Source organism: Seriola aureovittata, chromosome 18 (assembly GCF_021018895.1).
Source record: "Seriola aureovittata isolate HTS-2021-v1 ecotype China chromosome 18, ASM2101889v1, whole genome shotgun sequence".
NCBI lineage: Eukaryota > Metazoa > Chordata > Actinopteri > Carangiformes > Carangidae > Seriola > Seriola aureovittata.
In genome coordinates this window covers 60,365-77,532 of record NC_079381.1, presented here as the reverse complement: position 1 = coordinate 77,532, position 17,168 = coordinate 60,365, and the positions used below count along the sequence as shown (strand labels likewise).

Sequence of the window (17,168 nt, the reverse complement as noted above, 5' to 3'; positions counted from 1 at the left end):
TTAAGACTGGCCTACTGTGCGTTGCGCTGTAGCTGGAGACCCTTGGCTGGAACCCAGGTGGCTGTGGTTGCCGTGATTGCCGTGGTAATCCTGGAGATGCGGGATCTAGGTGGATTCTCCTGGAGGCTGTCTCCCATTATCACGGTCATGGATTCTGCCGGTGTCTCAGCGTTTCAACTCTGGTGGAGTTTGCCAGCAGACTTTCTGTCTCGGGAACTCGTGATTACTGGTAGGCTTCTCTACAGGTGGTCGTGGGCAGATGTGTTATCTCTTGCGGGTCGATGAGAAATAAACTCTAATGCACTTAACTTTGGCTGGATAACTTTAGAGGAGACTGGCATTGACCAGATGACTCTAAACTGGCAAAAATCTTCAAAAAGGAAAACGTGATAATGATTAAAGTTACAAAAATTACTCTGAGGCACTTCTGTTGTTTTGGTTCAATTGGTCTTGACTTGGCTTATAAAAATAGAAGATCACCCAAGATGACAAAAAGAATATTACTTGGAGCACGTGGCAAAGAAAGAATAAAGGACGCCAACAAACAATAAAGTGGAAAAATGGCTGAGAGCCATGAGTTTGTGGCTAGCAGTTTAGAGCTAAGAGCCGGGCAGTTGGTAAGAGCCTGGACTACAGAGCTAACAGAGCTATTGAGCCAAGCTTTGAGCAAAGTGTGAATTGATCACAACTGTTTTATCCCCTGGGGGCTGGTGCATGTTTCACCAGCGTCACCCGTCTTCTCCTGTGTTTCAGCTTGGAGAAGAGAGTAATTTTCCACGGAACTTTTGAATAGCCATGACCACAAAACATTAAATGAAATAACATATAAAACTAATGGCACTAATAATGAAAGACAGGAATAATACAAGTGTTGATTTCATATTACGTCCTTCAAAACCTGGAATTAATCATAATACAAGTGGTTAACATTTCCGAATGCTAACAGTCTATAAATGTGGATTACAGAAAAGTTTTTTAACTGTAATAATAATAATATGGACATTCTGGATGTTATGTAGTGTGTTTTACCTTGTGTGAAGGATGCTGACAGTGGTCACAATGGTCACATGAAGGACATTGTGTTAAAGTGTACATGTTACATTTCAAACAGTCTATAGGATAAGAAGTCTGGAATTGAACTATTACATAGAAACATCTCAGGAGTTAAAGAACAGTTAGATATTTAATTATTTATTCTTCCTCAGATCTGTGTCTGAAGAGCATTCTGCTGGTCACTTCATAGGATTGGAATGTGTGTTGTAGTTTATGATTCTTATCAAGAGAGGGACAGAGGAAGGAGGGTTGGTGTGTTTGTGCATGTGTGTTTAAGCATGGCACAGAGAGGCCAGGATTCACACCTTAGTGATAATCAGTCCTTTTGATGTTACTTGTCCTATATAAGAAACAATCAAATATCAATAGACAGAGTCTTATTGTTACAAACTGAATATTTTGCCTATGTTCTCCAGTTGCCTGGTGTTCACTCATTGATCCTCTGGAGCTGACCCTTTGACCCTCGGTCTCGTTGTGTATACCTCTCACATGCTGAGAGCATGGTTTATTTGTGAGAGAAGGGTCAATTTGATAGTCTGATGGTGGGAAGAGTAACAAAGTGTCAGTTTTGGGTCCATAACTCTGCATGTCCTTACAATGAACTTCTTTAATGGCTTGTGACTGATGCCATGCCAGGTATGTATGCTACAATAGATAGATAGATAGATAGATAGATAGATAGATAGATAGATAGATAGATAGATAGATAGATAGATAGATAGATAACCCTAACCCTAATCCTAACCCATGTGCATGGACCAGTCCAGTTTACTATCCGGACTGTAGGGGGTCTAGATCATGTTCAACCTGTGGCCTCAGAAGGCGGAGAAGCAGCCGCTCCAGGGTATTCATGATGTGACAAGAAGAACAAGCAGTCCTGCAACACGTGGTCTGGCCCCCACAGAGACCTCATCTCAAACATTATGGAGTCAGTTTGGTCTCACATGAAGAGACAGAAGACACTGAGTGCTGTTTTTAAGACAAATATTGATTTGATTGAGCTTTTTCTGTTTACTTTATATGTAGGAAATTAACTGATAAATAAAAACTATTTGTGGGATTATTTTTGAAAACATCCTCACTTGACTGTCTGGACTATTTCTTATCCAGGTCCAGTAATTTCCTATTGTCTCTGCCTGTTGCCAGGCAACAAAAGCTGCTAAAAGTGGTAAAGAGCTATTAAGATTTTAGTTTGTAAGAGTGTCTTTTGAGGTGATGGTGTAATGATTATGGCTGAACTGCAAACATACCCATGAATCCAACACTGTTCATACACTAATTCTGTCTTTGTATTATAACCCAACAGACGCAGTCAGCCAGCATCTCGTCCTCATTCATGGCATTCAACGAAGCTTGGTGAGGTTCAGCAGGAGTCAGAACAGGAAAAGATGGAAACAATGAGCAGCGCCTGCCACCACACCTATCACACCAGGTCAGCACTCCAAAACAGCTCTAATAACAAATATCCATAATTTACACCTGGGTCCTTGCTCTAACTCTGCCCCCATATTTATTCCTTGGATCAGTTGATGTGCTAGCCAGTTAGCAGCCTTTTAACCAGCACACTGCTACCAGAGATGAATATTTAAATATGAAGATAATGCAGAAAAACCATGCAGAAGATTTAGTGCCCAACCAGAATTGTCCTTCTACTTTTCTTATGGTAGTAGTGTGTTTTCTGCATTTCTGCCACTGTAATTAGTTTCTTGTTGAATCTAACTTGTTTTAAATCCACCCCGTAGTATTTTCTCCTCTTCTATCTCAAACATACAGTTTGAATGATGTGCTGGCAACAAGTGGCAGCAAGTCCGCATAGCTCGTAGTTCTTTTTGCATTTTTTGCAAATGAATATATATACTATATATTTTGTATATTTTTTGTCGATTTAAGTTTTTCATTTTACGTCGTTGTTTCATCTGATGATGGAGAAAATAGTGTACACAAAGGAAGAACTCCTGGCTTTAAAGTGTACTAGATATGGAGTTAAACATCCCATACCAGCTGAGCTGAAGAAGCTGTACCTTGGATGCAGAGCCGGGGCTAAGCTAAAGGCTAGGAGATGCAGATATAAGCCTTTTCTACCATCGAGCCTTAAGGGAAATGTCAGCTCCCGGGCTAACAAGTATGATGAACTGGAGGCACTTGTGAAGAAACAGCGAGCCTATCGTGAGTGTAGTCTCATGTATTTCACAACGACCTGGTTACAACATCCTGACCATTTGTGGATTTACACGGCTTCACTGGAGTATGCGCAGACAGAGACGCCAGAGCAATTGGAAAGAATAAAGGTGGTGACTAGTTCTGCTTGTGAACAAAAGATGGTGCAGGCCCTGCTCACAGTGAAGGAGAAGATCTGCTGTCGGGATATCGAACTGTTGGCAGTTGGTCTTAGACTGTACTATGTACCAAGCCAGTTCTCTCACATCGTCACCACTAGAGGTGGACATGATTAATCGATAATTGATCATTAAGAATTTTGTCGATCACGTGGAATCTGATGAATTTAACATGTATCAACAAGGTTGTGTTGTGTAGTGCGTCTTGAAGCAATGCAATGAATTTCACTACGTGGCAGCAACCAGCCGGGGTACACAGTTTAAATTTTCAACAGAGAAAAATAAATACTCAGCTGCTGGTGTGCAGGCTGCTGTAGGCATCCCAGGTAAACATGAAGACAGCAAGGCGAAATCTGGTGTTGGAACATTTCGAGCTAAAAAATAACAAAGCTCATTGTAAACATTGTAATGCCATGTATAATCTATAATCTATAATAATATCACCATGGCAACAAGAGTGAACGCTGGCGCAACTTGCTGCCGCTGCTCGCCGGTAACCTAACTTTTTAACTTTTAATATTTTTTTTTCAACTTTTCAGAAGTTCTGACTTATTTTATAGTTTCTATAAACCTAATCGGACCTTGTAATTGCCTTCATTTGGAATATTTCTACGATCTACTGGCACTACGTCCGTGTGAGTCTTAACTAGCCTACCGTTAGCTCACCTGTTGTGTTCCGGCTTGAGCCTCACTTGACGTTTATCTGGTGAACACTGCCTGAGTTCTCGTCCACAATGTGGACGGTAGGACATACATCTTGTCCGTATGTGTCTGGCTCTTTCTACTGCCCGTCCACCTGCCAGTGCTGGTGATGCTTCAGTGCTCGGCCGCTGACCTGCTCCGGCTGCGCTGTCGCCTGCCTGGACCTGCGCCTGGGGCACTCCACCTTCACCCGGACGTCGCCTTCCGGCCCCGCCGGAGATGCATTCGCCGAGGGTCCCGCCGGAATTTCCACTGTGACATCTCGGCAGCGGTGGGGTCCATCTGGTCCAGCTCTCGGCGCCCTCCGCGCTCCACCGGCCGGGTTGTCGACCGCGTTGTGTTGACCCGCCTGGCCTCGTCGGGTGGCACCAACGCCGGCTGCGACGGCACCTCACTCGGCTTCGCTCTGCAGGACATCCGCTCGCTGACGGGCGGGGGACATCTCGTCCAGGACATCATCACAGACCGTAAGCTAGACTTTCTTTGTTTGGCCGAGACATGGCAACAGCCCAGCGACTTCTCCCGGCTAGTTGAATCCACTCCTAGTGGATTTGTTTACGTCTGTCAACCCCGTGGCTCCGGTCGGGGAGGAGGTCTCGCGATAATTTACCGCGACAAGTGGAAAGTCTCGCCGGTGTCTGTGCCCGTCTCCAGCTCGTTTGAATCCACTGTCTGCGAGCTGTTTGGTCCCACTCCAACCATCATTGCTACTGTCTACTGTCACTTTTGTATTATTTTTATTTTTATATTTCATTTTTATTGTTGTTAATTAATTCTTAATATGTTTTTAATCTCAATTTGTGTAGCTGTGTACGGTGTCCTTGAGTGCCAAGAAAGGCGCCTTTAAATAAAATGTATTATTATTATTATTATTATAAGCGCTTTAGCTTTGGCTTGTTACTTGTGAAGAGGTTTGGCTCAGAGTCTCAGGCTCCGCTGGCATTAGGAGCACTGCATATTTTTTTTGTTATGTTTAATAGTTAAACAATTAAACTTTAACTGCCTTGTTTAAGAGGATTGTAGTTGGACTATAATTTCTTCTTGGAATAAAGATTTCATTGAGGAAAAAGACACTTTCTTTAGCCTATCCCTAAACTCTCACTTCTCACCTGACTGACTTCATTCAGTATAATGCCTGCCCCACACGGGAAAATAATACACTTGATTTGTTGTCAAGGAGGCTGACACTGCTTTAGCTCTACCACCACTTGGCAGATCAGATTACAATCTGTTTTTTCTTCAACCTTTCTACAAACCCTGTGTACTGAGGCAGGCTGCAACCACCCGCTCACTGGCCCCCGGAGGCCAGTGAGACTCTAAAGGACTGTTTTGAGTGCACAGATTGGAATGTACTGTTGGAGTCACAGGAAAATGATAACAGCAAGGACCTTGGCCTTAATAGAATGGTTGATGTGTCACAGATTACATTAACTTCTGTGTGGACACTGTAATACCAGCAAGGACTGTACACTGCTTTCCAAACAACAAACCCTGGATCACCAGTAACATCAAGACCCTTGTGATGTTGTGGACAAGGCCAGTGAATTCAAGGTTTGACACAGCCTCAGCTGTTCTCTCTCCCACTGCTTCAGCTGCAGCTTCTCCTACGGCATCTCCTTCACAACCTGACACTGCAGCTGTAACTCCCTCCACACTGGGATCAAGTCTCCTGCCCTTTACAGCAGAGGAGGTGAGGGCGGAGCTCAAGAGGCTACATCCTGGAAAATCAGCAGGTCCAGATGGTGTGTGTCCATGGCTGTTAAAGGACTGTGCAGCCCAGCTGGCTTAGCCTCTCTAGAGGATCTTCAACTTAACCCTCATATTATCCTCAAATATTACACATTACATTATAACACATTTTACCCTTGGGGTCAATCTGACCCCAGGGATATTTGCCTCCAGAAAATTATTTACAGAAAATTGTTGACCAAGTTTTTGTGTAAGGCACTTTGTTTATTTGTTGAATACATAAATAACCCCTTGATCATGAAACCTATCAGTGAGTTGACCCTTCATCTAGCGCCACCATCAGGCAAAACTTTTAAATTAGAATTAATTTATCTTGAAAAGATTTCATAAAAATCTTTCATACAAATCTTAATGACCACAAGAGTATGAACCCTATTGGTTTTGGTGATATATGACCTTCCCTGTAGCGCCATCAGGTCAAACTTTCAGTTTTAGAGTTAGTGAATCTTGAAAATCTTTCATCCAAATCTTTTCTAATTTGGGGTGCACATTCATGACTCTCACAGAATGAACCATATTGATTGATGTTGTCAAGCCCCCCTTTCCTCTCATAAACATATTTATTTACTTATTTTTATCTCCTTTTCTTGTAACATATTTGTTAGTCACTATGAAGTCATACTCACCCCTCCTCTTTTGTTATCCGGGCTTGGGACCGGCAGTGGCAGAGTTAAAGAGTTTTTTTTTAGTTTTGTTTTTTTTTGTTTATGTTTTTTTGGTGTTTTTTTTTGTTTCTTTTGTTTTGTTATGTTTTTTGTTTTATTTTCATTTGTAAACTCCTGCCAAAATGAGCAAGCCAATGTAGGCTTCCAAGTCAACTACATCCAAGTCTTTCCAACACACACCTACTTCAGCAGGTGTGAGTAGAGTAGGTCACACATACACACACAGACACACACACACCTTCATGCCCATGGTGCGGGCATGGTCCCCCTCATTATGTATCAACTCAAAAGTATCAACTGTGCACCTGCAGGTGTGGGGATGTTAGGTCACACACACAGACAGACAAGTTTTACACAGCTGAAACAGCTTGGGGTCAAATTGACCCCAGAGGAACACCGATGCGTGCAATATGCGTTCAGCACATTGAAAAAATATCATCATGATAATTTTATGCTTAATCAGTTGTCCCCATCAAATTAGGAAAAGTCATGAAATATGGAGCAAAAAAAAAAAGCCAACTATTGTTTTTTGAATGATAAACATTGAATGGGGTCAAATTGACCCCAAGGATAATAGGAGGGTTAAGACTACAAACAGGGAGGGTCCTGGTCCTATGGAAAACATAACGTCTTGTTCCAGTACCTAAAGTAGGATGACCGGCGGAGATAAATGACTACAGACCTGTGGCCCTCACATCACACATCTCCGCCTTCTGAGGCCAAAGGTTAAACATGATCTAGACCCCTATAGTTCGCCTACGCCGTTCTTTACATGCTCCACCTGGCCCATTCTTACTTGGATGAGCCAGGTGGTTATATGAGGATTATGTTCTTTGATTTTTCAAGTGCATTTAACACCATCCATCCACACCCCCCCCCCCCCCCCCCACCCCCCATTCTTAAAGAAAAGCTGAAAGGGATGGGGGTGGATCCCTGCTTCACGTCCTGGATTGTGGATTAAACAAAAAAGCTGGGTCTGTGCTTGGCAGGAGTCTGGACTCACTCAGGACTGTTGTGGAGAGACGCATGCAATGTAAGATGGAGGCCATCTTGGACAATACCAACCATTCTCTCCACAACATTCTGGCAGGACAGAGAAGCAGCTACAGGTGCAACAAATGTCTCATCTCACTGTGCTGCAGAACAGAGAGGTTCAGGAGATCCTTTGTTCCCACTGCCATCACACTATACAACAACTCAGCCAAAGGAAGTAGACTAATTTAATTATTGTTGTTTGTTTATTATTAACTGTTATTATTATCAGCAATGAGTTAATGGACACATTAATTCCCCATAGGGGTTAAATAAAGTATCTATCTATCTATCTATCTATCTATCTATATCTATCTATCTATCTATCTATCTATCTATCTATTGTTGGGTCTGAGCTCTGCCTCATGAGCTGGACACCAAATATGTTGGATTTTTGGTTGTCTATTAATTTATTGGCTATCATAAATTAAGAAAAATATTAATATTAAAAATATTGATATTAAATAATAACCTTAAAATTAATTAAAGTCCTCGGGTCACCAGCCTAAACTAATAGGCAAAATAGCCAATATTGTTTCAGTCTCGATCTATTACCATTAAACTGGAACTCTGATTAACAATTAGCCTATAACTATAACCAAATTACCATATCAACAGTCACTTAAAGTTGAAGGATTGGATTTCTACAAAGTAGAGGTTGGCAATATTCATGCTTGTGCAACATTAAACACACCAGTAGTTATACTTAAAGACATTTATTTACAATGGAGCAGAGTAAAAACACAATGTCTAATCTAGTATATACAGGTGTGTGTATGTGTGTGTGTGTGTAGGTGTATGTGTGTGTCTGTGGGGACACAACCAAAGGCAAGATGGCCGATTCAAAGTGGTCACTATGACCACATGACCTAACAAAGAAGACTACACAAGATGTCGGTAAACAAAGAAACTACTCAAAATGGCCGCTGAGACCACCTGGTGTGTGTTAGGGAAGGTGTGAGTTTCTTTGTTAGCCTAGCTCATGTAATCTAAAGGTACCAGGTTAGAGGGAGGTTAGCCTCATGCAGGTTCTAGAACTGAGACGTACTACTATGTGTGTGTGAACATACGAGTACCTGATTGACCAGCTGAAGAACCAGAAATGATCCATTCCACCAATTTTGATTTTTGTTTGTTGTTTATTTTTTATTTTTCCTGAGTACCTGACACAACCTAAGCAAACATTCCAACGACGATATTAATCAACAAGTACATTAACAAAGTTAACACTTCTGCTGCTGTGCTGTGGTGTGGTGTGCTGTGCTGTGCTGTTCGGTGCTGGGAGAGGTTAGGCCCAGTCAGTTAACGTTACCCAGTCCTTGGAACAAACAAAGAGGTCCTTTCCAGTGCTGTTGTGAAGTCCATTGAGTTGGGTGGCTTCCTTGTGCAGTGAAGTCCTATCTGGTTGTGTTGCTTTGCTGTTATCTCTTTTGTTCTCCTCAGAGAGATAGCTGTTCCACGCTAACTCTGCTGTGACTCCTGTTGCTTGGAAAATCAGCTGGCTGGCCTTGTGTTGTAGCTGCTGATTCTGAAGAGAACTTGGTTCAGTCTCAGTTAATCCGAAGCAGGTCGCTGCTGTTGAGGACAACAGTGTTTGCCGGCTGCTGTGAGCGGGCCGGCAAGAGAGCTAGTTTCTCAGGTAGCAGAGCTGACCTGGGCTGGGGCCTTTTTGCCCTTTGACAAGCCGAGAGGAGAGAGCAGGAGCTGCTCTCCAGAGCAAGCCGAGGAGAGAAGAGAAAAGAGAGAGGCAAGAGAGAGAACCAAGAAGGAGATCTGGTTTTGTTTGGTGACACCCTAGGGGTTCACATGTCACACACTGACCCACACTGGCTGGCCAGTGAGGTCCGTTGGGGGGGGGGGGGGTCGTCCCCAGGTATGAACAGTGAAGAACTGTGGGGTGTGAGTTCCTTTGTCCATTGGAGCAAAGAAACAACTGGTTTATTGAATGACAAGTCCCAACACTATCTATGTGTAACTTCAGAGCCATTGCACAATACATCGTGTGTACAGGAAGTGCAATTCTAAAGCAGAGTTCCTGTACCTTCCAATGTCAGTTGTCCAAGGACATTCATCACTAGAGAAGTTTCTAACGCAACTTCTTCCTTGAAGAATCCGTGAACACATTCTTCAGGACAATAACATTGAGGTAAATGTAATAACAAAAGACAAGAAACGCAGTGATTTCTATACTTATACTACTTTTTATTGCTGATATACCAGTAGTTAAAATGTTGTTTTAGTGTTCCAAACTGTGCAATGTCCTGTATGAGAATCAACTTCCACTATCAGTGTAAGCCTCTCAGGGGGTCCTAGTTCTTGTTCAGGTCAACATACATATACAGTAACCTTTCACATCTTATCTCATGTCTGACTAACAGGCACCAGTCCTCTCTCTTGACATTAAACATGTCCTGTCATGAAGATTTCAGCTCCCAGGTTCAAATCATATGAATCAGTTTGTACTTTTTTAGTTTTTAACGGGCCATTTAACTTATGGCCCTATGTTAGAATTGCATTTCCGGTTCATCTACATAGATGATGCTGCACTACATAAGAGTAATCTGTGAAGAAATCATAACAAGCAGTCATTTATAGACTCATAGTTTTCCTAATGAATTAATGGACAGTTGTGGTTTGACATAAAAACTTAATCATAACACACAAACACAGTGCTTCTTATAAGAGTTGGCTGGTGTCTCAGCCAATCATGGTTCACTGTTACAGAAACCAGCTTATTCAGTTTTTATTTAAATTTTCACTTAACATTAACAGTATTTGTATAACACTAACAATAGTTCATGTCACCGGGGGAGGAATTTGTTGAGTGGACAGAGGTGCAGAGATGGATCAATATGTCTCTTTGTTATGAGACCTACTGCACATTGTGTTTTGATTGTTAAATGTCAAAAATCGGTTCCTTTTGTGACCTCAAGCCTTTTAGTCTGTACTTAAATGCATATTGATTTCCAGTATGTGGTAGTTTGTATTGTTACTGATCACATGATGAAATATAATTGTTAATGAAATATAATGATTATTGATTAGTCAATATACCTCCAGGGGGGAGTAAACTTATAACCACGGCAGTGCTTTTGTCTTCTCTTAGTGCTACCTTGAGAGAGAGGACTATTTTAGAAACATTTTAGGAAAGTGAAAAAATGGGGACATTTTTAGAAAATTATCTGTTTACTGTTAACTGTTAACTGTTTACTTGTGTAAGGGCAAAAGTGTTATATGGAGGAAAATAAGCCACCCCCATAATATCTTATTTCATTATAACACTTTATTTCATCATAATGTTCAGGTTATTAAAAGGTATTGTTTTCTGTAGTTGTCACAAGATAATCGGTGCTCCAGTTTCCCATAAGACATAGTACTTTAAGAGAAGTTCTTCCTCTATTACACCACAATAGGGAGTATCACCTAAAGTGACCAGGTCTAGCAGAGAAAAAGATGGCCGGGTCACTCAAAACGTGTAACAATGTAATATGTCTAAATCTTGCCGGTAAGCAAGTATAAAACAGCTTATAAATTGACACTGGTTGTAGTATTAAGTCCACAGGGTTGTAGAGAATGTGGGAAAGTTAGCCGTTCATCCCCATTTTGTATGTTTATAGTGTATTTGTTGTTATCCCTGTAGATCAGCGATTAAGCTAAATGTTAGCAGCGAAAGCTAATTTAACAGTCGTGTAGAAACCTCGTGGCACTGTGTTTAGGTTTTTTATACTTGTGCCCAATTGTAATCACAGTGATATGAGACAAGGAGTCACAGTGATATTTTGTGTAGCGTTATCCATTCAGTTGTAAGACGTTTGTTCTGAGTTTGCATAAAGGCAATATAACTCATTGTAATGCATCCGCCAAGCAAAAGAGAAAAGACTGTACACAAAACGTGTGTACTATGTCTATATCTTGCAGATAAACTTTTCCAGTAAAACATAAACTCAAAAGCCACACTGGTTAGTTCATCTTAATTCAAGTGTGCAACACTTGAATCAAAGATAAAGATTAGATCTAGGTTAGGTTAAGAACATTTTACATACATTTTTAGGAAATTAGGAATTTTTGGAAAGTGAGGACATTTGAAGAAAATTGGTAAATTTTAGGGGAAATTAGGAGACTTTCAGAAAGTTGGGACATTTTTGAAAAATTATGACATTTTTGAAAAATTATGACATTTTTGGAAAACAAGGAACCTTTAAGAAAATTTAATACATTTATGAAAAATCTGGAAATATTTGGAAAGTCGGGAGGATTTTGGGAAGTTAAGACATTTTATAAAGGGTTATGTGTGAGTGTAATCGCAAGTGAACAAGATGTACACTTAAGATCATGGGAGTTTTCTATATGCTGTTTTGTAGTGTGAAGGGTTTTAGGGATCAGAACTCTTGTCTCAGACCAGTCAGAGCTCCTGTGGGGTGATTTGGCTGCAGAGTTTACAAAGTATTTGTAACACTTCATGTTTCCCTAATGCTAACTCTAACCATTTCAACAAACTGAATGTTCGACAAAGATTAATTAAATTACAAATACACTTTAAACTCTCTGTAAGCCAACTATCACAACAGTGAGGGGTGAATAAAAGCCTCTGACATGGCTGTGTGTGTGTTTGTGTTTTGTGGACGGGGAATGAGAGAAGGGCATTCCTGCATTCCAGCCCTTCTCTCACTCCCCCTCACCTCTGGGTCTGCCATGGCAACAATCCCACCACACACACACGCGCGTGACTAACTGTCGTATCATGTTGGTAAAGTAGAGTGCTGAGTAAAAAGTTTGTTGATAGGCCCTGTTCAGATTGGTACATCTGTCTCAGGTGATCCGATCACAAATGAACAGCTCTAAGTTCAGGTGTGAACCCACCCAAGATGAATTGAGGATGCATTTGAGATCTGATCACTCAGACCACATTCAGAGGTAGCCTGGATCACCACATTCTTTTATCAGTATGAACGCAAATGCATTTGGCCACATTGAAGGAGAGCTTACTCCACTGATGTCATCTGACACAGTCTGATTAGTCCCAACACAGTTTTATTATGAACAGAAAATATTTTACTATTTTAACTGGATAAAACCTCATTTCACTGCAAGCCCTGTACGCAGCGCATTACTTTGCTTAACCCATCCGTGGCCCACTCGCTTTCTTGCTTGGTCTCTTTCACTTTCTCACTCACACATACACAGGCACATTGGGAAAGACCCATCAGTCAATTGGCTAAAATAACATCACATACCTGTTTATTTGTCATTCCCGATTAATTTCTATAAAGAGGGAAGTGAGATCCGATCACAAGTGGTCAATGGAGACGCATGTGGAGAGATTTTTTAGTACTGATGTACTTAGACCTGTCCACAAGTGACTGAAGATGCATGTTAATACCAGGTCAGATCTCAAATGCAGGTCAGATCTCAAATGCATCCTCAATCTGTTCACACCTGAATTTATAGCTGTCCACTTTCGGATCACCCGAGATGGACGTCAATACCAGGTTTGAACAGGGTCTCTCTCTCACACTCTTAAGCCCCTTTTCCATTGGTCAAAAAACCTTTTCTTCATTTTAGTTATCTCCTGACTTCTCACCTGGTGGAATCAGAATAATTACAGCACTGTTATTATTTATAAATAAATACCTGCAAAACTAATGACATTCTCATCAGTCACAGCTGTAATTTGTGTTAGGTGGTAATTAGGAAATGTTAACATGCTAACACACAGGATGGTGCTGCTAAACGTCAGCATGTTGGCAATGTGGTTATGTGCATGTTTGTATACTGATGTTAGCTTAAAGCTTAAATCAGAGGTGTCTGAGGTTGTGTGATGATTTTTTATGAGTCTTCCTAGTAAAAACTTAAATTTATTTCTGTCTCTGTCTCTCAGTGCTTCGACTACTGACCTGGCTGGTGGCTTTGACTCCGGTGGCAGCTCTCTGAGGAAGAGTCCGGACCAGTACAGCTCTAGGGGCAGCATGGAGAGCCTGGACCCTCCCCAGTCCTCCCAGCTTCACTCTGGAGCTCAGCACCACCACCTACTTGGCCACCATACCTACAGTGGGCCCCACCCCACCTACTCCTCCTGCCACCAGCTGTCCTCTGCCAGGTTCAGATACTGTCTTTAAGTCTGTGAAGTACAGAGATAGTTCCAGGAAGTGGTTGGCTTAGGTTAGCAAGGAGACTGGAAGCGTGCGGAAACTGCTAGCCTAGCTCCATCAAAAATACAAAAAGCTGATTTATATGATGTATCTTGTTTATTCAACAGCTGTAGAAACAGAAAGAACTCATTCTGGATTTAGCAGCAGTTAGCGTTTAAGCTATCTGTTGACCAGCTGCTAGTGCAATGACTACACACAGCATCTCAAAAGTCCTGTCCTCATACTATGGTTACCAGTTTTGAAGGGACTCCTAGGTCTACTGTTTGGTCAGACCTGGACATGATTGCCCTTTCTTAGGGGAAACAATGGAAAGATCATGAGAGCCTTATTGTGCAATATGAAAATCAGGGGTATTTTACCCTCACCAAACATGATGCCACTGTCACTGTGTTACTGTGTGTGGTTCTTTTGAAAGTATAATACAGCTTGAATAGCCACATCATAGTGTATCTCAAACGCTCTTTTTGCTATACTATATTCACCTCAATGACAGTTGATACAACTGAAACATTTGCTCAGTTAACTAAAAAAATATGTTGACTATCTGTAAGTATGACCTCTCTTTTAATGAACTAGTCAATGACCGCAAGAATCTTATGATCTGGAAATAAATCTCTTGTTGTATTCCAGATCCTCAAACAGCATCGACCACCTCCACAGCAAACGAGACTCTGCCTATTCCTCCTTCTCCACCAGTTCCAGTATCCCAGAGTACCTTGCCTCCACACCCTCCTTCAGCCCAGAGCGCTCCTTTTCACTAGAGACCGTCCCTCAGAGAGGAGGGGGAAGTGGTGAGATGCAGCAGGCTGACATCCATTACATCCGGACAGTTTACGATGCCCAGCAGGGCCTATCTCAAGAGCATGAGCTAAATTCCACCTCTGCTGCGTTGCTACACAACTGCGATTCCCGAGGTGGGGGTGGGGCAAGGCCCGGGCTGAGCCAAGATGTGAAAGGTAAATTTTTGTTTCAGGATTGGTTTTGAGGTAATGTAATTGCAATGTGATGACAACACTGTCTTTCTTTGCACGATTGATTCCAGGTTCATTAGGTGGGGTCTGTTACCGTGGAAGCAGCAGCGGCAGCAGCAGTGGTGGCAGCAGTGGTGGTGTGCCAGCTTCAAACAGACACAGTGTCGGTCCAATATGGAGCCCGGCAGCTACCCGCAGCTCCTATGAAAGCTTGAAGGGGGTGCCAGCTCCACCAAGGCGCAGCGACAGCTACGCAGCCATCAGGAACCACGAAAGACCAAACTCTTGGTCCAGTCTGGAGCATGCCCGGTCACTACGGTGAGTAGGATCTGTCATATCAGGGTGAATCATGATTTTCATCCAAAAGTATGTGACAGTGATAATGAAATAATACATACAAATTATGTAAGAAAATCTGAACCCCTCATTTATCAAAGATTTGCATGGTGTTCTTCTTAAAGAAATTAGCTACTAATTTGTTAGAATAACTAGGTGTGCAAATTTTAGTAACAACTACAGTGTGGCCAAAAGTCTGAGACCAAACTGTATGGAATCGATTAATGAAAAACCCTCTATTGTAAAATATATAGTGAAAGAGAGGGTTGCATGAAGTGATGAGATACAAAATACTATGGTAAGATGTAGCAGAAGAGTGAGGTACAGCAAGATGAAAAATAGATTTCAAATATTGTTGTGAAATATGCTGTTCTGAAATTAAATGTTTTTCATCTAATATAATGTATTTTATTCAGGTCTCTGCAGAAAGGTTCCTGGCATCACTCAAGTGGCCCTGTGACCTCAGGTGCAGGTATATTTTAATTCTTTAACCATGTGTTCACTTATTTTAAGAACAGTCAGCATAAACCATTTAATTAAAGCTATACCATTGGTGCAGAAGACATTCCTAAAAAGCTGAAAATAAATCGATACAGGAAAGATCATAGAATAACAACACTTTTTTTTACTTTTGCCGATAAGAAAAACCTTCTTAGGGGACACCTAGTGCAAGTTATTTGATCATTAATCCTCTGCATTATTCTTACAACCATCACTGCTGTGTTTCCAGCTAAAGGCTCATATGGCACAGAGTGTCAGCTCCACACAGTGATAGAGAAGAGTCCAGAGAGCAGCCCCACCACAAAACCCCGGCAGGGTGGAGGTTTTCCCCAGCCCCTTTCACCTCCTGAACCCTCTACTGGACCTGGAGGCCCCACCACCCAGTCCGGCTGGCTCATTTTTCCCACGGGGGTGTACCCTGTCCCCCAGCCTGAGCCCCACTACGCACAGATGCCCAGCTCCAACCCTGGGGCAGGTTCCTCTGCAGTCTATCCCGCCCTTGCCAAGGAAAGCAGCCGACAGCAGCACCAGGGGCTGCAGGGATTTGGAGGGAAGGATGAAGGATGGACAGAGGGTCACAAGGATGGAAAGATATCAGTTACAGAAAATGGACACCAAAATGACATTTCTACTTCACCATACCTGCACTCCCCGACATCTGCCTCTTCACAGCTCAGGACTCAAGCACACGAGGCAGAGAGGTAATGATTAGATTTTTTAAAGATCTTTTCTATGGATATTTCAATACTTCAGTCACTCACGTCCAAGTGGCTGGCTTTGTCACTGTAGTTAGTTGAAGTCGGGGACTTCACAGAAGTATGAGAAAAGTCAGTTACAATAAATTCCTAGTGTCCCAGTGTCATAGTGAAAAAAGTGTCAAACTGTCCACAGAAACTCATTTCACCTCTATAGCATATTCCAATTTTGGTATAATTATGTTCCAACAGTCATGTTTTTGCCAACTTCATCCTCATCTACTCAAGATGTCATTTTGTGATGTGGGCCTGTAAAAATGATCTGTGGGGCTGTAAAAATGATCTATGGGGATGGATAGGTGCCACCCATCCATTAGCCATACCCGCTTATACTTGACAGGCAGGAGGAGGAGTACACCCTGGATAAGTCACAAGTCTATCACAGGGCTGAAATATAAAGACAAACAACCCTTCACACTCACATTTACTTTATTTTGAGTTGCCAATTAACATAGCCTAGGGGAGGAGGAAACCCATGCAGGCATGGGGAGAACATGCTGGCCGGCAGATTTTAAAATTGTTCATATTGGCCCATAATGTTAACTCAGTCTTTTACTTTTATCAGGCCTCAACAGGAAGAGTCTCACCATGGACACTACAAATCCCACATGAAAACTGCTGGAGGGCGATCAGAGGGTCAGACAGGGTCCCAAAGACCCAACCACCAGGAACCTCACAGTCAGAGCTTCCAAGGGTCCTATACTCATAAAAGCCAGGGACCCCACAGCCATGCATTCCAGGAACAAAACCACGGTTTCCATATTCCCCACATCCAATCCACCCGTGGACCCAGGCCCCTATCATCACACGAGTGGAGGGACCCCTACACACCTGTCCCGTCCAGGGGAGACAGGAGCAGGTAAGGAGGGATGAGTGTTATGTGATCCATGTGCGCTGAAATAATTTCTGTCTATGTCTG

At 42.2% G+C, this 17,168-nt stretch overlaps 1 protein-coding gene across 8 annotated transcripts in view; it reads left to right on the top strand.

The window, feature by feature from the left end:
- Positions 1–17,168, top strand: part of shroom3 (shroom family member 3) — an 84,144-nt gene that overhangs the window by 37,938 nt on the left and 29,038 nt on the right. For 6 of the 8 annotated variants that reach the window (XR_008830319.1, XM_056403928.1, XM_056403926.1 and 3 more), the window contains 7 exons: positions 2,360–2,485; positions 13,416–13,634; positions 14,317–14,642; positions 14,729–14,975; positions 15,410–15,465; positions 15,724–16,195; positions 16,815–17,108. Coding sequence is in view for 7 of the 8 variants with exons in the window: in XM_056403928.1 (XP_056259903.1) it covers positions 2,360–2,485; positions 13,416–13,634; positions 14,317–14,642; positions 14,729–14,975; positions 15,410–15,465; positions 15,724–16,195; positions 16,815–17,108 (1,740 nt within the window). In the remaining variant the exon portion in view is untranslated. The remainder of the gene's footprint in view (positions 1–2,359; positions 2,486–13,415; positions 13,635–14,316; positions 14,643–14,728; positions 14,976–15,409; positions 15,466–15,723; positions 16,196–16,814; positions 17,109–17,168) is intronic. The other 2 variants (XM_056403925.1, XM_056403930.1) reach the window with 1 other exon arrangement.